This window comes from Urocitellus parryii, chromosome X (assembly GCF_045843805.1).
Source record: "Urocitellus parryii isolate mUroPar1 chromosome X, mUroPar1.hap1, whole genome shotgun sequence".
In the NCBI taxonomy this organism is placed as follows: Eukaryota; Metazoa; Chordata; class Mammalia; order Rodentia; family Sciuridae; genus Urocitellus; species Urocitellus parryii.
Genome location: NC_135547.1, coordinates 117,024,270 through 117,047,242, shown reverse-complemented (window position 1 = coordinate 117,047,242; position 22,973 = coordinate 117,024,270). Strand labels below are relative to the sequence as shown.

The 22,973-nt window shown below is 34.3% G+C and overlaps 1 protein-coding gene across 4 annotated transcripts in view; it reads right to left on the bottom strand.

Moving 5' to 3' along the window:
• Nucleotides 1–22,973, bottom strand: part of Rps6ka3 (ribosomal protein S6 kinase A3) — a 107,731-nt gene that overhangs the window by 44,095 nt on the left and 40,663 nt on the right. For all 4 annotated transcript variants that reach the window (XM_026405456.2, XM_026405458.2, XM_026405457.2 and 1 more), the window contains 2 exons: nt 10,451–10,567; nt 4,112–4,193 (listed from right to left, as the gene is read on the bottom strand). In XM_026405456.2, coding sequence (XP_026261241.1) covers nt 4,112–4,193; nt 10,451–10,567 — 199 coding nt within the window. The remainder of the gene's footprint in view (nt 1–4,111; nt 4,194–10,450; nt 10,568–22,973) is intronic.

Here is a 22,973-nt window from a genome sequence, read left to right as displayed (position 1 = left end):
GGTGCTCTACTACTGAACTACATCCTCAGCTTTTAAAACTTTTGAGATAGTGTCTCATTAAGATGCCCAGGCTGGTCTCAAACTTGAGATCCTTCTGCCTCAGTCTCCTCAGTAGATGGGATTATTTGTATGCTCCATAACACCTGGCAGTACATCATTTTTGTTTTTTGGTACTGGGGATTGAACTTAGAGGCACTCAACCACTGAGCAACATCCCCAGCCCTATTTTGTATTTAATTTAGAGACAGAAACTCACCGAGTTGCTTAGCACCTTGCTGGCTTTGAACTCATCATCCTCCTATCTTAGCCTCCAGAGCCACTGGGATTACAGGCATGTGCTACCACGCCCAGCAGTACATCATTTATTTTTTAAACTTTTTTTTGTAGTTGTAGATGGACAGCATGCCTTTATTTTTTTTATGGGTTGCTAAGGATCGAACCCAGTGCCTCACACATACTAGGCAAGCACTCTGACTGGGGATGTTGCCCAGCACCACTGAGCCCTAGCCCCAGCCCAGCAGTACATATTTTTAAATGAAGAAAAGTTAGTGAAGGGTCCCTAGGCATTTGAGGGAAGGTCATAAACATGAAAATCATCAAAAAGCAGTAAAATAAAATAAAACAGACAATATTAAGAACAGAATAAAACTAACAAAATGATACGGTACCCATGGAATAGGAACAGGAAATTTTAATGGGGATGTGATAGCGAAGCAACAACTATACTCAACAAATAAGTGACAAGAAGTGGAAACAATGGAAAATCAAGAAGTGGAAACAGAGCTCATAGATGGAAAGATATAGTGATATTAATCAATTGCAAAATGCAAACTCATACGTATGGTTCCTGACCCAAACAAACTGCATAAAGGAAAATGAATTATGAATGTAGAACATTTGAAATTTGAACATTGATTAGATATAAGTATGTTAATTTTAAGGTATAATACCAGAGTTCTATTATTTCTTTTAGGACTATCTTTTAAATATATATACAAAAATATTTATGGAAGAAATTACATAGTATCTGGGATGTGCTTCAAAATATGAAGAGTGGAAGGGAGAGAACATAGATAAAAAAGATCAACCATGAGTTGATAAATGTTGAAGCAGAGGAAGGGTAGGTATATGGTGATTCACTAAATTTTGTTTCTTTCTTAAATATTTGACACTTTCATAATAAAAAGCTTCTTTTAAAAAATAGAATAATTAGCCAGGTGTGTGATGGGTACACCTGTAATTCCAGTGGCTTGGGAGGCTGAAACAGGAAGATTGTGAATTCAAAGCTAGCCTCAGCAACTTAGCAAGACCCTGTATCTAAATAAAATATAAAAAAGGACTATTTCCTGGTTAACTGTCCCTGGGTTCAATCCCCAGCACTCCCCCAAAACAGAATAATCAGAAAACAAGGCAAATCCAGGAAATTATAAATGATGGTAGAAATAAAAAGGCCAACAGAAAGGTTGAAAGACAGTTGATGAAATTTACCAGAAAAGAGAAAAAAAAAAAAACCCAGAAAATAGAAAAGGGAAAAGTACAGAAAATTAAGGAATGATCCAGGAGGTACAATATATTCAAAGAGCAGAAATTCCAAAATAGAGAATAAATTTCAACATAAAAGTTTCTAGATTGAAAGAAATAAGTTTCTAGATTTAAAAAGCGCTAAACTCAACTAAAGAATACTATTATATAAATTTTAGAATATCACGGATAAAGAATAGATTCTAAAGATTTTTAAAGAGGAAAAGCTGCTTACACACAAAGGGCCTCGAAACAGAATGGCAATAAACTTCATCACTGCAATGCAGGAAACAATGCCCTCAAATATATGAGAGAAAATTCTTTCTGACCTAGAATTGTACACCTAGTGAAATTATAAATTGAGGAAGTAAAATAAAGGCATCTTCCAACATGTAAGGTCACAAAAGTTTTACCACACATTCATCCTTTTTGAAGTGGCCAATAGAAGAAGTGTTAGACCAAAACTAAAGTAAACTGAGAAAAAGGAAGATACAGAATTCAGGAAAAGAGAATACAATAAAGATGTGAAGGAAATGTGAATCCAAAAAAACTATTTGGGGGACTGGGGCTGTGGTTCAGTGGTAGCATACTTGCTTGGCATGTGTTAGGCACTGGGTTCAATTCTCAGCACCACATATAAATAAATAAAATAAAGGTCTATCAACAACCTCCCCCCCACACTATTTGGTTTAGCTAGGAACAATTTGTAAAGCTATAATAATAAAAACATTACTGGGAAGATGTGAAAGGAAAATTGTACATGGGTGGCTGTATGAGAACTAAATCCTAATCTTCCATGTTAGAAAGTCAATAGACGATGTCTCCAAGTGAAAACCACCAAAGAATTACAATATAGGAGTGTTAAAGGTAAAGAAAGGCATGAAGCAGCAGTTAAAAAATGAAAGTCATTGTGATGGGTTAAGAAGCTAGATAGGTAGGAGGGTGGGTGAAGCACTGCTATCTTAAGTGATAAGATTATACCAAAATTACTTTGAATAAAAATGAAAGTTATATTTAAGAACATATTCAGAATTATCCAGCAGACTACAATTCCAGTAAGTCAAATAAGTCAAATATTTTAACCTTTTTAGGATCCCTTTTATAGTTTAGATCTATGTAATTTTACTTGTAGTAAGCCTAATTTGTTAAAAAAATTTCAAATGCATATTTTCATTTAGTTTTTGTAATTAAAGTATTTCATTTTAATACTATCCTATTCAGTGATACACTGTAATTTTCTAAATATTCCTCTATTTCAATGTTTGTGATTTTTAAATTCTTATTATTTTAAATAATTTTGCAATGAGAATTTTCAAGCATATGAATTATTTTTCTGAGTTTATTTCCTCAGGTTAATTTAGCAACATTAATGGCTCTCTGTACTTGTTGCAAAACTGCTTTCCAATTTATACTGTGATTATATGAAATAATAACTCATTACTTTAACATCTATTTCTTTGATTTTTTTGGCAAAATGGAACATTTCCAAAGATTATTTATCTCCTTGGGTAACAAACAGTATTTAGAAATAACTTCGAACTCCATCATTACTTTTACATTTATTAATTGGAATTCTACTACAAGAAAGAGCTTTTTCTTTTCATTAATTAACTTATGGATTAACTCATGGATTCTTATTTTATTCAAAGGGTTACAATGTATCACTATCATTAATTATTGCAGTGCTCAAATTATCCCATATTTGGTAAGTAGGAGTCCCCCTGACTCCTTGTATTAATATTTTGTAATATTCAAGGCAAATATTTTCTTCTTATTTATATTATTTTTGATTACATGACAGGTTAAAAATTTTTGTATTGCATCAAGTAAGTGGCAATGCCATGAGTGTAGACTCTGTATAGGAAAGAAAATACACTCAGGAAGGGAACAGGAGAGTGAAAGGAAAGGATAATGTTTATTAAAAAACGTGAAATTTCCTAGTATGATATTATCCACAGTGGGTGACTAATTGGGAATAACATCAGAAATAATAAATGATCATTTTAAATATTCCTTTCCAGATGGTTTAAAGTTTTATAAATCACATGTAAATTATATAGAAAAAATGACACTAGGAATCAATACATAAAACATTTAGAGATTATGTGGTAAAATAAGCAATACCACTAAATAAAAAGAAGATTTAATTATTTTTAAATCTACATATAATATCTTCTAAATGATTCTTTACCTTTAAGAGTCAGATCCTGCATGAGATCTCTCAAAAATAAAAATTTAGAAACCAAAAGTCAAGATGATAAAGTCTCTTAGAATAAAAGCTATTTTGCCTCCAATAAATCAGTACTTTTTCAAAACATTAATAATTATATTAATTTGAAGATGAATCAAACCCACTAAAGCTCAACTGAATTTATAATACTTCTTTTATAACGTGGCAATTTCTGTTCTCTCTAGTCATATGATTCCTAGCCCAGTAGGAAAATTTCACTAAAAGTCAGTCTAAATTTAAAGCCAGTAACAGGAACAAATTCAGAATATAAGTAAGTGGCCTCAGAGTCACGTGAGCTCTATGGAGACATTTCAGTTTGTTTAAGACTGCATGAACATCACAAATAGCAGTATCACTTACCTTTCAGTGTGGCCTTCTTTAATACCTTCATGGCATAAAGCTGTCTAGCATCAGAGCCTGAGATTTTTTTAACTAAGAAAACCTATATTTAAATAAGATAAAACAAATGTTACAAAGTACCAGAAACTATATAGCTTCTTATGAAATAAGACCCAAGCCATAATAAAATTTACTATTATACAGATTATGATACATGGTAGATTAATTTCCCTCAAAATGTGTTGAGAGCCACAGTTTAGTCGGAATGACGCCTGGCATTTTGCTAGAGGGAATGGTTGAAAGGTGACCCTGCTCCGGGATTAGGGTGGATCCTGCTGCCTTGGGCGCCTGCTACTCTGGAGAATTGGCGCACGGAGCCCGGTGGAGGGAGTGTGTTCCTGGGAAGTGTGTGTAGAGTGCCGGTGAGAGTTCGGGAATAAAGAGTTGCTGTTTGAACCTACAAGGCTTTGTGGCGGCTCGGTTATTTTGTGCCCAGCCAGACTGCGGCAAAAATGTGTTAATTATACATATGAGTTGTAACTGTGGATAACCTAGGATATAAATGTAAATGAACATATTTTTTCATTTGTTGTTTTCTGGTTCCCAAAGAGCATGTAATACATTAATACAGGAAAAAAGCCTTTAAATCATGTATGTAGCAATTATAGAAGTTACACATTTTAAATGCATAATACAGGTAATGATGGCTCTGTATTTATTTATTTATTTATTTATTTGGTACCAGGGATTGAACTCAGGGTCTCACCACCACTGAACCACATCCCCAACCCTATTTTGTATTGTATTTAGAGACAGGGCTCACTGAGTTGCCTAGCACCTCATTTTTGCTGAGGCTGGTTTTGAACTCACAATCTTGCCTCAGCCTCCCAAACCACTGGGATTACAGATGTATGCTACTGTACCTGGTTATGGCTCTGCTTTTAACAAAATAAAATTTCTTCTAATCCATAAAAAAATTTCTTTTCTGCACTGGAAATTGAACCCAGGACTCCCATATACTAGGTAAGCACTCCATCACTGAGTTATATTCACAGCCACGTGGAAAAAAAATTATTTGCAGTACTGGGGATGGAACATAGGGGTACTATACCACTTAGTTATATCCCCAACCCTTTTATTTCTTTTTAAATTTTTTTTTTTTGTGGTGCTGGGGATTGAACCCAGGGCCTTATTCATGGGAGGCAAGCCACTGTACCAACTGAGCTATATTCCCAGCCCTCTTTTTTTAAATTTTCGGACAGGTTCTTGCTGTTTCCCAGGCTAACCTCAAACTTGTTATCCTCCTGTTTGAGTCTCCTGAGTCACTGGGATTACAGGCCTCTGCTACCACACCTGGCACATCAAAATTCATATATAGGGATTCCTCTTGACAATTTTGTTGATACAATTATTCACTGATGAAAGGTCTTTTCTGTATCTGAAAACAGCATATTAATCTCATTGCTGGGCAGAACAATTTAAAACACTAATACTGAAGAATCTTATTCACAAATATTTAATGTATCTCCACTCCCTACCTTTTTCTAAATCAAATTCTCACATATTCTAAAATTTGAGGAATACATTTCTTAGGTGTTTTATTGAACACCTTTATTTTCCAAATTATTTTTGGTTATCATTTTTTTAAATATTTTTTTTAGTTGTAGATGGACAATACCTTCATTTCATTTGTTCATCTTTATGTGGTGCTGGGGATTAAACCCAGTGCCTCACTCATGCTAGGTAAGTACTTTATCACTGAGCCACAACCCCAACCCCATATTTTTGGTTATCTTTAAAACAGTGTGGGATTTACAAAAAATAGAGCCTGCTCTAAATAACTCACAGTCATGCTATAACACAGCTAATACTAGACTACCAATATCTATGTCAGTATCTACTCATTTTGACCATTACATTCATGATCTTTAAAAAAAAAAACATTTATTTTTTAGTTGTAGTTGGACACAATACCATTTATTTATTTATTATGTGGTGCTGAAGATCGAACCCAGGGCCTCGCATGGGCTTAAGTGCTCTACAACTGAGCCACAACCCCAGCCCCATTCATGATCTTTTTGTTCCAAGCCTTTAAGTAGACCAACTAAATAGCCTGAATTACGTTACCCATTCCTTAACAGCCTTTTTTTTTTTTTTTGTATTACTGGGGATTGAACTGGGGCACTTCACCACTGAGCTACTTTCCCAGACCATATTATTTTTAATTTTGAGACAGGGTCTCACTAAATTGCTGAGGCTGGCCTTGAACTTGCCATTCTCTTGCCTCAGTCACCCAGAGAGAAAAGTATTCTTAATCAAGGTGGTCTTAAGGTGGACTGCTGCTAAAATGTTAAAGGTAATCAGAGATTGTTAATATTTTTGGACAGAAATAAATTCTAATTAGATTAGGATTTATCTGATATTTATTCATCTTAAGATTCTCTAATCAAGCACCTTTGTTCTACTCTATTAAAAAATTCTCTTTGTAGATTCCATCTTTATTCAACAGTATTTTGAAAGCACATTCTTGGGGCTGGGGATGTGGCTCAAGCGGTAGCGCGTTCGCCTAGCGTGCGTGCAACCCGGGTTCGATCCTCAGCACCACATACAAACAAAGATGTTGTGTCCGCCAAAAAATAAAAATAAATAAATAAATATTAAAAAAAAAAAAAGAAAGCACATTCTTAACACTTTTCAGCACTTCTTAGCTTGCAGAGTACTCTCACAAGCATCTGTAATAATCACAACAATTTTGGGAGACAGGCCTACTAAACAATGTCTGTTTTATAGCTACCCAAATTAGGGCTTAGAGAAGTTAAACAATTTGCCTGGTGTCATAGTGCAAATATTGGGACAAGATCTGGGTCAGCCATCCAGTCCCGGACTTCTGCTTAGGGTGCTCTTTATTTGTTCCCTTTGGCTGATGACCAGCCACACTAAACATGAGCACCAGCAGTCCCAGCTGACATCCAACCTTCTTCCACTAGAGTATTTCTGACCTTTCTCACTGCTCCATGAAGCTATTCTAGGCTCTGACAGGTCATCCTTGTTTCCTTGGCTTACATTGGCCTTTAAGGATGAGTAAGAAAGGAGACACCCTATTTTTAATGTTTTCTATTTATAGTAAGGTATTTAAGCTACTTCTAAAGAAAAAAGGGAGATGCATGCTAATTCCTAGGAACTTAAATACTGTGTTCCCTAAAATCTACTCTATAAAATAAGCTCATCTATTGGGTTTATTGAGCAGCATGATAATATAATTTAATACCAGATAGTATGTGTTTGACCTCATATCATTTAATTCTCACTACTATTCCATGAGGTCAGCACTATTACTCACTTGTTACTTCTTTCCAGAATTATGTGCTAGGTACTATGCTATTGGTTCAATATATTACCCCTGCACTCATGGATTATATAGTCTAGTAGGGAAAATAGCCAATAAATAAATCATTATACAAAAGAAAAACTGCAATTGTGCTAATGATTCTCAGGCATATAATGATCTGAGAGGATATAATGGGAATATGACCTAGACAGGATGGCAGAGAAATCTTTGAGATCTTTGAGCTCACAGGCAGGAGAGGAGCTAACCAGTTAAGGAAGGGGTGGAAGGGGCAGGATGTTTCAGGCAGAGAATAAATGGAATAAGGAAAGGCTTTATAGTGGGATGGAGTCACAGAATGAAGAGCATATAAATGGATGTTCTAGAGATTGCTAGTGATCAGACTGAGGGATTCCTCACCCATCTTAAGATTTGTCCTTATCAAAACAAAAGGAGGCTACTGAAGGGTTAAGAGGGTAGAATGTAAGACTAGCTCATGCTAGCTGTCACATAAATAACGGACTGAGGCAAGAATAAATTTGGGAAGACCTAGTTAGAAGATTCCTTCAATAATAAACCAGGGAGAAGTAGCAGTAGCATAATCTGGAGAGGTGAATGCCTCTCAGTGCAGAAGACTAGCATGATTTGAGAAATCTTTACTAAATCAACTGGACTTGGTGACAGATCAGATTGGCTAGGGTGTTATGTGTTTGTGTGTGTGCATGCATGTGCTGTGTAGAGAGACTTGAAAGATATATAAAAAATGCCCCCCCCCCAAATGCCTCCCAAGATTCTGGCTTGCTTAACTGGATGCTATTCATAGTGACAGAGAAAAATGAAACAGGATAGGTTTGAGGGTAGGGGAAGATCATGAGTTTGGTCTTAGACATGATGAGTTTAAAGTGCCTTTGAGACATGCGAATGGAAAAAGTAAGCAGCTGTACAGAAGAGTTTAGAACTTGGAAGAACAATTTAGGTTGGGGATATAAATCTATCATGTCAGCAGTATGTGGGTTACAATTAAGATAATGTAATAGAGAAAATCAATTAGTAGGAGCTACAGAGGAGATGGCAGCTTAAAATCAAAACTGGAGGAACTTCAATACTTAATGACTAGAAGAAGAAAATAGGATTCTAAGATGTCAAGTAACTTGCTCAAGAACACACAGTAAGTAGGAGGAAAAATACTGAATACAAGTCTGGCTGACCTAGAGCCTAAACCTGCAACCATTATGCTCTGATGGCTATTTAGTCAATATTTGGATTAAAAGCATGATTTGGGTTTGAAAGAGGTTAACAACTGTAACAAATTATCCATGTTTGCCAAGCACTGTTAAGCAGTCTCGCTAAAATACACAAGAGAGCTAAACTGGTGTAGTTCTGAAGGTTGCTAACAAGACATTTTCAAATGTTTCCTTATAGAGAGGCAGTAAGAAATTACTGCACTGTGAAAATTGAATGCAATCTCAGAAATTTTCTCTTGCTGAAAACCAGTCTAGATAGATAGAGTAGCAGTACTTTTAATGCTACTTCTCAAAATGGAGTACAAAAAGTTCCCATGAGCTTAATAATTCACAGGGAACAAGAACTATTTGAGGAAAACTGATAAAGAATGCTGCATCTTCTGAAGTAATTATTTGTTGACTTTGGGAAGCACATTTTAGATATTAAAAAACAAAGATGTTGTGGCTCAGTGGTAGAGTGCTCACCTAGCATGTGTGAGGCACTGGATTTGATCCTCAGCATGACATAAAGATAAATAAATAAAGGTATTGTGTCCATCTACAACTAAAAATATTTAAAAAAACAACAAAGATGTTATTGAATAGAATGCAAATTAACATTCAAATTTTAAATGCATTACCTTCCAACCTCAACACAAGTACTCAGATGCCAGTGTATCAAGGGAATATTTTGTGATTTTTAATCATTCAAGAAGCACAACTAGGCTGGGTGTGGTGGCACATGCCTGTCATTCCAGTGGTTTGGGAGGCTGAGGCAGAAAGATCACAATTTCAAAGCCAGCCTCAGCGACTTAGTGAGACCCTGTCTCCAAATAAAAAATAAAAACAAAAAACAAACAAACAACAACAAAAACAGGCTGGGGATGTGGCACCCTTGGGTTCAATCCCTGGTACCCCAAAAAAAAAAAAAAAAAAGAATCATAAAAAACACAATTGAAGAGTATATATATACTAAAGAGTACAAATACTGCCAATTAACTAAGGTTTGCACAGTGCTTTTTAAAAATAGTTCTTTTTAGTTATACATTCAACAGATGAATGGATAAAGAGAATTTGCTATATATACATAATGGAGTATTACTCAGCCATAGAGAATGACATTATGGCATTTGCTGGTAAATGGACAGAATTGTTGATTATCATGCTAAGTGAAATAAGCCAGTCCCAGAAAGTCTAAGGTCAAATATTTTCTCTGATATGCAATGTACTTTTGAGTGACTTTATTAATTTTTCCACAATGATAGTAAGAAATGTAAAAACACAGAAAGCCCTGCTGGCATGGAGACTGGTAGAATTTCATAAAATATTTCCATTTCTATATGTATGAAATATACATAAATTACAAAAGTCAACTTTTTAATCCCAAAATCTTTTGATTAAAATTTTCATTCAGTTCCTTATAATTTTTTAATCTAAACCTTACTTCTTTCTCCAAGGTGTGTATAACACACACACACACACTTTAATTGATACATAATAATTGTATATATTTAAGGGTATACTGTGATAACTGATACAAGTATATAATGTGTAATGATCAGGGTAATTAGCATTTTCCTTTCCTTAAACTTGTATATAATTTGTGTTGGGGAAGCTTCAAACTCTTTTCTAGTTCTTAATAAAATAATAACAAATTACTAGTAACTATAGTCTTATTCCCACTATGTAACTGTATTTGGTACCTATTATCCAAACTCCCTCTACTTCTCCCTATCCTTTCTAGCCTCTAGTGACCACTATTCTACTCTCTACTTCTATGAACTTTTTTAAAAGCACATATTTATAACTTACCTTTCCAAATGATCCCTGCCCTAATACTTTTAAAAGTTCAAACTGGGAAGGATCTGCTTTTTCATGTCCTTCCTTTACATGATGTGTGATGGCAATTTCCTTGATGCTGCCTTCTTCCTGTTGAAGTAAATATAATATAGAAAAAACAGTCAGTCCAAGGTACTTTTTTTTCCCTCCCACCAGAAACCAAGTAATCTTAATTTAGCACGTTAGAAATCTTCAAGTTAACATACAAAAACTACCCTTTACTGATCTATGAAGTGATCATAGATCATAGAATTATACCAGTCAACTACATGGGCCAATTTAACATTAGTGATGAGTATTTCCAAGTTTTCATTCTCCCTAATGGAGATAATTCAAATAGTTGTAAGGCAGGGAAGAGGGTGTGAAGAAATCTGAAATGGATTGATTACAGTAAATATTGTACTCTGGCATGTGATTGTACTAGGCAGAACAAAGGCTATATACAAAAACCCCTATTTACTAGAGAGAAGGGTTAAAAAATATTCCAGGGTAAACATGGATACCCTTAATAAAGCTGTTTAAGAAAGTACACTGAAGTTTTATTTGTTTGAAATATCTGTTACTTCCCTTTCTAGAATAAACTGGGGTCTGACGGGGATAAAGAAGTAACTCTAAACTGAAAAATTCGAAGAAAAGATTTAACAATTGGATGGAGGATTAGACACTGAAAAAAATGACTATTCTGCATAACAAAAGTCTTTGGATTTTAAAAGACAGTCAACACTTCAGTATATCTGAGGAAAGGTATCAGGGAGAAGTGTACATAAGGTTTCAATTACTTTTTTATATTGAGATCAGCAAATTTAGCATAAAGACATATTGTGTGTATAACAAAAATGACAACATAAAACCAAACCTAACAGAAACATAAGCCTGTCAAATAAAGGCTACCATATCTATTTGACTATAATCTTCTTTTTTCTGGATGCATAAATACTATTAGAAGAATCTAAATGTGCTATAAAATAATTATTTTTATTACTATAGTATGCCAAACAAATGTTTGAGCTCAATTTACATTTATTCTCTCACTCCCCTCTCTTTGTTGGGGATTACATCCAGGGGTACTCCATCTATTGAACTACATCCCCAGACTTTTTTGTTTTTTATTTTGGGACAGAGTCTTGCTAAATTTCTTAAGGCCTTGATAAGTTGCTGAGGCTGGCCTTGAACTTGAGATGTTCCTGCCTCAACCTCCAGAGTCACTGGGATTTACAGGCACATGCCATTGCACCTGGCTTCTATTTACACTTTGAGATATCCATTGGATGTTGGCAATGTAAACAATTGCAAAGATTTCTCAAAAATATATACTAGGATATCCTAATGTGACAGCTTCTGAAAATGAGTTCTAAAAGGAAAAACCAGCTCCCAGAAGAGGATAAAAAGGAATCCAAACCTACTATTTTACTTTCTAAGACAGAGGCTGTAGTTAGTAGGTTTTCCTACTACTTATGCAGCCTAACTAATCATTTCAGATTCCTCTGGAATTTATGCAACAACATCAAAAAACAATCTCCTAATATTGGGTTTTTTAAACAGGTTTTTAAAATATTTATTTATTTATTTATTTTTTGGGGTGTAGATGGACACAACACAATGCCTTTATTTTTATGTGGTGCTGAGGATCGAACCCGGGTCCCGCCCCAGCTAGGCGAGCGCTCTACTACCACTGAGCCACAATCCCAGCCCCTGGTTTGGTTCTTTACTTTGTAATTTCACTTGCATTGTCTCCATTAATTCTCACAAAAACCCTACATAGCAGGTATTAGGGTAGAACCAAACATTAGCAGATTCTAAGATGCTACCATTTTTGTGGGCATTTTTCTCTTCAAATGAGATCAAAGTACAAGGGCTTAGAGTAATAGCTGTTAGCAGATACAATAGGAAAGACAGGAAGCAAATTACCAAATTAAAAAAAATCTTTCAAAGAACAATATATATAGGATTGATTAAGTAAGATATAGATTGAAATCCAACAAATACTTAAGCACCTACCTCATGTCAAGCCTGTTTTAGGTGCTTTTTTCATTTTTTAAGTCTCATTAATGCTTTACAACAAATATTTGACCACATATTAGTGTTTTTAAAAAAATATTTTTTGTTGATGTACCTTTATTTATTTATTTATTTATTTATATGTGGTGCTAAGGATCGAACCCAGTGCCTTACACATGCTAGGCAAATGCTCTGCCACTGAGCCACAACCCCAGCCCCTCATATTAATGTTTTTGAGGGCTGATAACAAAGCAAGCAAAAACATTTCAGAATTCTCTATGTACTACGCACTAGAAATTTGATCTAGATGTTTGAAAGGCATAATGGTTGAATACTCCATAGTCTGCAGTTTAAAGAGATTAAGTGAGGTCTAAAGATCATAAGCCAGGAAGTGTCACACTAAAGGCTCAAGTTCAGGTCTTCTGACTTCAAAAACAAGGCCCTTATCATTACACCACTCTGAGACTCTCTGAAGCTTTTGGTGGTTTACCATCCCAAGATCAATGACAGGAACCTATAGACTTATACCCCTGGCCTTTGTAACTAGCCTATTATCTCTTGGTTTAGTTATCTCAGTTGCTTAAAGAAGTGGTGTTTGAACATTTGACAGCACATTCATAGTACAAAATATTAGCATAATCCAATATTTGAATAATTAGTGGTTTATAAATTATATACATGTAAAGAAGTTCTTTCTTTTCTGTACCCAGAAATATTATTACAATATTAATACAATATTATTGTATTACATTTTACATACTTGACTCATGAAGCCAAGTTCATGGGCTAGATTCCAGCATGTGACACTTAGCTTCCAATGATAAAAACAACAACAAAAACAAAAACTATCCAAGAGCTTAACTGGAATACAGCAACCATTTATGCCCATAAATTAGAAGGGCATGAAGAACTATACTCTGTAACATTTCATGTTTTACCCCTTTTCTTTCTTGGGAAAGTGGGATGCAATTTATCAGGTCACAATATTTTTTTACTTGATATATTGTAGCAAATGCCTATCACAATCGTCTTCACAAATAAAGATGCAACACCTGTAAGAAGGAATAACTCCTGAATTATGAACATTCTGCATATTGTAGCAGTCATACAGGATCAAGGTAGTGTGAGCTGCTATCAAGCTGTGAGTCTCAAAATAAAGAGCAGTTACTACTCTCATCTTTAATGACTACCCTTTCTTTCCTCCCATGTAAAATAAATTACTAAAAAATGTACTCTTCCTTTGATCCCTTCATTCAATAAACATATATTGAAATACCAACTATGTATCAAGCATGGTACTGGGGATACATTTTCTTAATTATTTTTCTATTTCCAATAGTATCATCCAGGTATAAGCCTTTCAATACCTTTCATGTAGAAATCTGAAACTAGTGTGATAAATCATTAATACCCCTTTTATGCCTGTGTCCACTCCAGTTCATCTTCTTGACAAATTCATTTTCTAAAAGTATACAGCTCCAGTCATATGAACAGGTTACTCAAAAATTCCTCCAATTTTCCCACATTAAAAGCACTGCTTCATGGTGGCATAAAAGGCCTTCTATAATATAGTGTCAATCTACTTCTCTGGTATTATCTTTCAACATTCCCTTACACATAGCCTTTTGTCAACCTGAGTTATTTCCTGTTCCTTAAACTTTGTTTTTAAATTGAAAACAATACGTCCACATAGGCAACAGATCAAACAGTGGCAGAATAGCTTAGGATAAAAAGCACCCTCGTTGCCTAGATTCTCAAAACAATTAATATGGCATTTACTTTGATAATTCATTAATTTATTAACCTTAATACAATGTCTATTAACTTAAAAATGAGAAAAATTTAAGGTTCATTTTCATTATGTCCCATCCTCTCATTATCTTCCTCCCCATTGTTAAGATAGTAACTTCTGGGCACTGTGGCACATGCCTACAATCCCAGAGGCTCGGGAGGCTGAGGCAGGAGGATCGTGAGTTCAAAGTCAGCCTCAGCAACTAAGTGAGGCCCTCAACAATCTAGTGAGAGGCTGCTTCAAAAATAAAAATTAAAAAAGGGTTAGAGATGTGTCTCAGTGATGATGTGCCCCTGTGTTCAATCCTCCCCTTCCAAAAAAAGAGTTATATTAATTTTACATAAACTTCTTACTTTTTCTTCTAGTTTTGGATAGAACCCTAATTCTTCACTTTTTAAAAGGAAGTTAACAGTGCTCATTCTTTCTCCAATTTCCCCCATCTGCTGCTAACTATATTTTTTCATTTTTATTAATATTAAGGCTATTAAGAAAATGAATGTTCTCTTCTGCAAGTGCAACTAATACTTCATGCTCTTGCCACAGCCTGATTCTGAATTCAAAAGCCTATAGGGACATCCATACTACCATAATAATATATTGTTCAACTGTAGGCTAAGTAATATATTAAATTTCCTTTTATCTGGGCCCATAGCAATGATTCCCAGGCCAATCAAAGGAGACTTAAACAATATCACTCCATCAATGCTTAAATTCATGATAAATTTTACTTTCTTATTTGGACCCTGAATTTCTTATAAGCAGTTTTCTACTTTTCCTGTTTCTAATAGGTCCTCCAACATTCTTGAGTGGAGAGAGAAGTTAATTATTTTTAATTTTTAGCCCTTAACCATACTACTGCCCAGTCTTCTCAGAGACCTTTCCTATCCTGGAGATCTTCCTTACCCTCCCACCAGGATGGGCGGGGTTCTTCCAGGCCTGCTGCATAGCAGTGTTTTTCTGGCTGAATGAACTATTTGCAATTTCCTATTAAAAATACCCCCTTATAATTTCCCAAGAATGGTGGTGTGGAAGAAAACTTTCTGAACTGTGCATATCTATAAATGTCTTTGTCTTCATATATGTATAGTTTGGCTTGGTATCAAAATTTAAAATAAAAATAATCTTGCCTCAAAACTTTGATGCCATTGGTCTACTGCTTTCTAGTACATAGTGCTGCCATGAAATAAATGGATGTGAACCTGGTCACACTTTTGGGGGAGGTGACCTGGTTTTCTTTTTAGAAGCTTAAGGATTTCTCTGTCCTTGTTTTTTCTGAAAGTCCATGATTTGAGATAAATAAGGGTCCTCTTTTCTTACGAATGCTAGATGTTTGATAAATTTTTATCATATAAAGAGTTAAATTCTTTTTTTTTTCAAATTTTTTTTTAAAGAGAGAGTGAGAGAGGAGAGAGAGTGAGAGAGAGAGAATTTTTAATATTTATTTTTTAGTTCTCGGCGGACACAACATCTTTGTTGGTATGTGGTGCTGAGGATCGAACCCGGGCCGCACGCATGCCAGGTGAGCGCGCTACCGCTTGAGCCACATCCCCAGCCCCAAGAGTTAAATTCTTTACCTCTGAAGAATTCTAACATTTCTTTGATAATTTCCTTCCATTCATTCTTCAAGGCTTCTCTTTTTTGAGACTCCTCTATTAGTTGAATATTGTTTTATGTCTAGAATTGAACCCTTTATGCTTCTTATCTTTTTTCTCCTGTTTTATGTCTCCAGTTTAATGGAGATTTCATTGACTTGACCTTTCAGGATACAAACTAGAATAACGTATATTAATATGTGTATATATATGTTTATGTGTGTTTATGTATAAATACTACGGATTGAACCCAGGGGTGCTTTACCACTGAGGTACATCCCCAGACACTTTATTTCTTATTGAGACAGGTTCTCATTAAGTTGCTGAGGCTGGCCTCAGACTCTTGAGTTACTGGGATTACTGGTATGTACCACCTTGCCCAGAAAAAATATTTATCTCTAAATTGGGGCACAAAGAGTATAGAAAATTTTTCTGCAGATGGAAAGGAAAGATCAATGCCTATGGCAAGTTTGACAATGGCTGATTTCCAAAAAATTGCCACTGTTTTGACTATGTTTCCCATTACAAATTTAAATTTTATAAGACATAAATTCTTACTAATCATATCAGCACACTCTTTTTCTAGCTTTTATATATATGCAAAGCTGCAGTAGTATAATAGGCAAAATATTCTTGGTTGATCTCTCAATGCCCAGGTTGTACTTAATGCTATGAACTCATGGGGCCATGGATATTTCTGAAATGATCTACAGTTCAACTAGGTCATAAACTAATATTCAGGCAATCTTGGGCAACAGGATATAAAGCAACAATGTATTCTTCTAGCTTATACCATGATTCAGAGAGGAGTATCAGATAAGGCACCAATAAACCTAGAACAGACTGACATGTGCATGTGAAAAACACATCTTATGTTACTAAACTACCTGTTACTGAACTAAATCACACAAAAATATAAAACTACAGTCCAACGGTTTGTGAAACTGCAGTTTTGCCTACCTGTCCATTTGTTACCATTAAAAACATTACTTTGTGCATTTAAAAGTTATAAATTCTATATAGTAATTTTTACAAAATATATGTTTATTTGATGAGCAAAGTTCTACCTGTAGGTAAAATGTTGAGGCTGGCAGTGAATCTACATAATCCTGTATTATTCTTCTATACTTCCCTCTGTTAAAGACATTTGTCACCCACAGGTTAAATAGTCTTTAAGGTTCACCTTTTAAATGGAGGAAAAAAATAACCTAATATTTCCTTTTTAAGTTGTAAGGGAAAATTATAATTGATCCTAAAATGTAAAAAGGATTAAAGGAAAGGAACTGAAATTAATGATGTCTGTTTGAGTTATAAATATACTAATATCGTAACATGCTAACATTAAGAAAACAAACTGGGTGACATTAAGTGATTTTAAAAAATGATTCAACATTTGGCATTATGCCCTGCCTTGTATACATAATTTCCTTTTTCCTCCCCTCCCTTGAGTCAGGAAGTATGTTCTTGAGGCATTTGTATTTTCTAAATTGTTTTGAATGCCAGAAAATATTATTAAAGATTGAAGTAAAATATTTAAATGTTCCTTGGTAAAAGTCAAGAAAAAAACTTTTTCTAACATAGATATGTAACCATTTTTGGTATAACATAAAAATGACATTAGAAATGAAAAATGCATACTTTGCCCCTTAAAGTTAATTTCAAAGTAATGGAAGCATCAGGATCTCTATAGATACCTGTAATTCTATGATAGGCCTTTGAAAAAGGCAGGTTTAACTTCCTTTTTAGATGATCAAGATAAAAATTTTTTGGTTTTAATATAAAATTAGGCTGGTTAAAGACATGGTAAGAGCACATTTTAATTTATTCTAGATTATAATTTGATCAAATTCATTTTACTTCATCTGCTAATGGAATGATAAGCTTGCTTAGCATTTTTTATTTAACAAAATTCTTTAACAGAGTGTTATAAGCCAGCTTCTTACATGTTTGGGAAAAAAATATTGCTGGTTCTCCAGACTTACATTCTCAATCAGAGCCATGAGGAGCAGTTTTCTCCCAACTGAGAATTCCAATCAGCAAATTTAATGTTTTTTTTAAAGAGCAGCAGAATAGCACAATTCTCATGGCAAAATATCAAGTTGATTTTGACAGAATTTTAGATTTTAATACAATGCAAATTACTATCCACTAAGCCCATTTTAACAAAGTAATTGTTTGAAAATTGTTGTCTACTTTTAGTCAGATAAAATTACTTGCTTAAGGTTACTTCAATGTGGAGCTTAACTTTCAAGTTTTTACAAGAATGAATTTCAACAAAAAACTGACTTTAAGTTCTTAGCTGCTTAAAATAGCACTCTCCTATCTGCCAAAATATTCCTTACATAATAATAATAATCTCCTACATATTAGTAAATTTGTAATTCTGTTCATTACTGGTTTAAAAATGAGAATTAAGACATAATTTGTTTTATTAAACAAAATTACAAAAACTACCAAGATAAAAATTACTCCAGCACAAAAAGCCAATGTAAAAATAAGCTGCCAAAATACATCAAGTTGAAACGTATTATACAATTGGCTTACTTTTACTTAAAAATATTATTATTAAGTTCTATCAACACTGGTTTTGAATTCTGAAGTTTCTTAAAAGAACATATAAAGTAACTATTTAATTAGCACAATTAGTTAGCTCAACTAAAGCATTTTATTTTTTTTAAAGAAGTTGAACAAAGCTTACCTGTATAGAACGAACACGAAAAGACAAAAATTTGAACATGGCTACGAAACCATGTTGGTGATAAAGGAATTTCTGACGGTAAAACTTAAGTTAGAAAGGGAAGGCCAAGCCCCTGCAAAGTTTTCTCCTACCAGCTGTTCCGGCAATTAGAAAATTTCCTGTCAGGCGGGTCCTGAAAATGCTAGAAAAAGAGGCTGTACAGTTTTCCTGTGGTAAAAGAAAGGAGAAACCTGCCGGCAGGGGGATGTAGCTGATAGGTAGGGAGGCCAGAACAGGAAACCCAAATAGATTTGCTGATAGTCAAACCCTGTTGAAATGTTCTTTTCTTCTCATTCCCAGCAGTGCAGACAATTTTCATAACCAGTAAAATGAATGTTATTATTTTAGAATCCTGAGAAATGCTGGTATTTCTTAACTATATGACTCTTAAAAGCAACTGAAACTAGTCACCACTATTAAAATAATAAAAGTCGCTGATGCGCATGTGGAATTTTACCCTTTGTAAAGTTTATACACATACTCAAGACATGGCCTCAAGATGATTTTAAGGTTATATATAGACATGTCATGGGTGTTCCCTGTCAATAAGGAAGAGCTTTATAACTATGGGTAGGAAATGAAGACCACATGCAAAAATATTTAATTGTGATTTAAGTATAAATTCTTCCCATCTTAAATGAAAAAAAAATATATTTAAATTTACATTGGTTATAAACATCACTTATCAACCAAGTTAAAGACTTGAAGGATCATAGCTAAAACTCAATTTCCAGTTAACAAATCTTTCTTTTTCTTAAAAAGCTGATTCCTGTTATTAATGAGAAAAAAGGAACACTTTGAAAGAAGTTTGAAAAAAAGAAGTCAACTTTGCATTTCATCCTTTAATTATAGAAGTTCTTCAAAGATATTTTCACCTTAGAAAAATATTTTCTTTAGTTGTAGAGACACAATAACATTATTTATTTTTTATTGCGGTGCTGAGGATTGAACCCAGTGCCTCACACACGCCAGTTGAGTGCTTTACAACTGAGCCACAACCCCAGCCAGAAAAATATTTTCTAAAGTCTGTTAATACCTAGAACATGATCATTACAAATAAAACACTAACTAAACATGGCACTAAAACAAAACAGCCCAAGGAACAGCGCTTTTAAGAGCTGTGGGGAAATGTTTTATTTAATGTAGAACCAACAAAAGGTGTTAAATATACATAGCCTATGAGAATTCAATAAAGCCACTGAATTTTCAAAACCTGAAGAGACTGGAGAACACCAAGAACATGGGACTGAGGGTGTAGTTTTGTGGTATAGCATTTGTTCAGCATGAATGAGGCAGTGGGTTTGATCCACAGTACCCAAAACAAAACACCACACCAAAACTAAATAAATATTAAGGATAATCAGCTCACTTTATGAATGATGAAACTATCGTCAAATCTATAGCTGGAGCTCCATTTAGCACATTGATGGAGAAAACACTAAAGTGCCCATTATGTGCTATGGGTATTATATGAGAAGCCGGGGCTTTTCTTTTTCATTTTTGATATTGGGGATTGAAGTCAGGGACACTCAACCACTGAGCCACATCTCCAGCTTATTTTGTATTTTATTTAGAGACAGGGTCTCACTGAGTTGCTTAGCACCTCACTTTTGCTGAGGCTGGCTTTGAGACTCGTGATCATCCTGTCTCAGCCTCCCTAGCTGCTGGGATTACAGGCGTGCACCATCACGCCTGGCCAGGGCTTTTCTTGTTAAATAAAATCTTTATGGTGATGAAAAAAAAAACAAACCTGATCATGTGTGAGGCACTGAGTTTGAGTCTCAGCACCACGTAAAAAAATAAAGGTATTGTATCCATCTACAACTAAAAAAAATTTTAAAATGCATGCCTCAATTTTTTAGCAAAGCAAACAGTTTTTCATGAAAACAGAATTCTCCCATCTCTCAAAGGAATTACTAAAGCCTCCTTCTGATGCTCCAAAAGGGCAGCAAGGTTAGGACAACTACCTATTACATAACTTCAGTCTAAACATGAAGTGATTCTTAAGACTAAGTTAGGAATATGCAAATATCATGTTTTATATAATCAATTAAGGGGAATATCTGTAAAGAGCAGTCATCAACTTTATTCAAGTCTGAAGAGGGGCAACCAAATAATACTTTTTAAAGAATTAGTTGAAATTGGCTTTAATTATGACTAGTGCTCAGGTTAATAATTCATTTTGCTGTGTGTGCTTTTTTAACATTAGTCCTAAGAAAATGAAGCAATATTTCAGTTGTCATAATCTTAAGTCTCCCTAAACTGAAACAATATCTTAATTAAAAAATGTGATATTGCTATATAAGACAAAAAGACAGGTTGGGGTTGCGGCTCAGAGGTAGAGCACTTGCCTAGCATGTATGAGGCCTTGGGTTTGATCCTCAGCACCACATAAAGTAAAATAAAGAAACAAAATAAAGGTATTGTGTCCAACTATAACTAAAAAATATTAAAAAAGACAAAAAGACAGAAAATAGTAAATGGTGTTTTACATCATAGGGAGATGTTAGGACATACAGCTACCTGTCTGGAAAATGTAGAGAGCATAAAGGAAAGTAATATAGATCTGATTTAAAAATTTAAAAAACTTCTTCATCACATTATAACTTATCACAGACCAACTGCTATAATTGGGTGCAATTTACCTCCTAACTTAACATGAGCTCTGAAAATTTATTTGGTGCATCTCTTATGGCATTTGTTACTGTTTAAGCATATCCCACTTCCTGACCAGATTACTCTTGAGAATAGGCATCATACTTATTTCAGTATTCACAAAGTGGATAGTAAGAACTCAAATAATGTCTGCCTGAATAAATCATATGCTAAAATGTGAAATGGAAGGTACTTTGTGTGGTTGTGCACATAAAACAAGATATTATTTATACTTTTGTCTACCTCTAACTTTCTTAGAACTTATCTTTTTATGTTTCAGCTAATTTTCTTCATTTTTTCCTTTAAATTTTATCATTTACCTTTAAAGTAATATATGTCCATTATAGAAACAATAAGGATAAACAAAAAAAGAATAAAAAATAAAAGGAAAATATTCCCATCTGAGGTTCTCTCTAGTCTTTTTTTCATATGATTTTGGGATCATCCTATACATATTATCACTTCTGTAAAGGGTGAGGAAGTAAATATTTTCAGCTTTGCAGGACATATGGTTTCTATGAACTCTGTCAATGCAGTGGGAAAACAATTGGGTGAGGTTGTGTTTTAATAAAACTTCACTTACAAACACAGGTGGCAACTGGGGCATGGTGGTGTATGCCTGAAACCCCAGTGATTCAGGAGGCTGAGAGAGGAGGATCACAAGCTTGAGGCTAGCCTCTGTAATTCAGAGAAACTCTGTCTCAAAATTAAAAATAAAAAAGGGCTTGAGATGTAGCTCAGTAGTACAGTGCCCCTGGATTCAAGCTCCAGTATCAGAGTAAGAAATAAACCAGGTGGTAGGCCAATGGGTATAGTTTGCTGACCCCTGTTCTATTATTAAATAAATTTCAATGCATTATTAAAACTGCCAAATACTACTACAGAAATCTGTTGGACATTTGACCTTCTAAAACACTGTGATGTCCCATCTTTAGTGTACATCCATACTTATAATTTCTCCAGAGCAACCCTTTCTCTTCTCAGCATCCAGAAAAATCTTAAAACACAAATTAGACCAGACTATGCCCCTACTTCAAATTCTTTATGGCTTTCTATCATAGAAAAAGAACCCAAACTTCTCAGTCTGAAGTTTTAAGTAATCACTAACAAATGTTTTGTTGGTCCTGACTTAAGGAAAATACTCATGAAAGCATTCAGATGATATAAATACTTACTATAAATATAAAAGATATAAAAGAATAAATGTTTAGTTTTATAACTGTTTTTATCTATTTCTATGGTCACCTATTTTTTTCTCCTTTGACCTACTGATTCGACAACTTACATGAATATACATTTCCTAATATTGACCTATACTTGTACTTCTGGAGAAAATCCATTGTTTTAATATAATTCCGTACTTTATTTATAATATAAGTATTTATATTTGTAAATATTAAGATTTTGAAGTTTTACTCATTAATGGAATTAGTGCATGGTTTCCTTTTCTGTGCTAACATTCAGTTTCAAAGCTATACTAACTTTATAAAACAAACTAGATGCAATGCAAATTTTGTTTGTTGGGGAGTCAAAGACCACAGGAGTGATCTATTTCTTGAAAGTTTACAAGGTTTCTAGTGATTTAAATTTCTCCCATGGTCATTGGTATAGTCAGTTTTTCTTGCCATTCTCAAATGAAATAATTTAAATTTTCCTTAAAAACCATATATTTCAAGGTGTGCATGGTGGCACACTCCTATAATCCCAGCTGCTCTGGAGGCT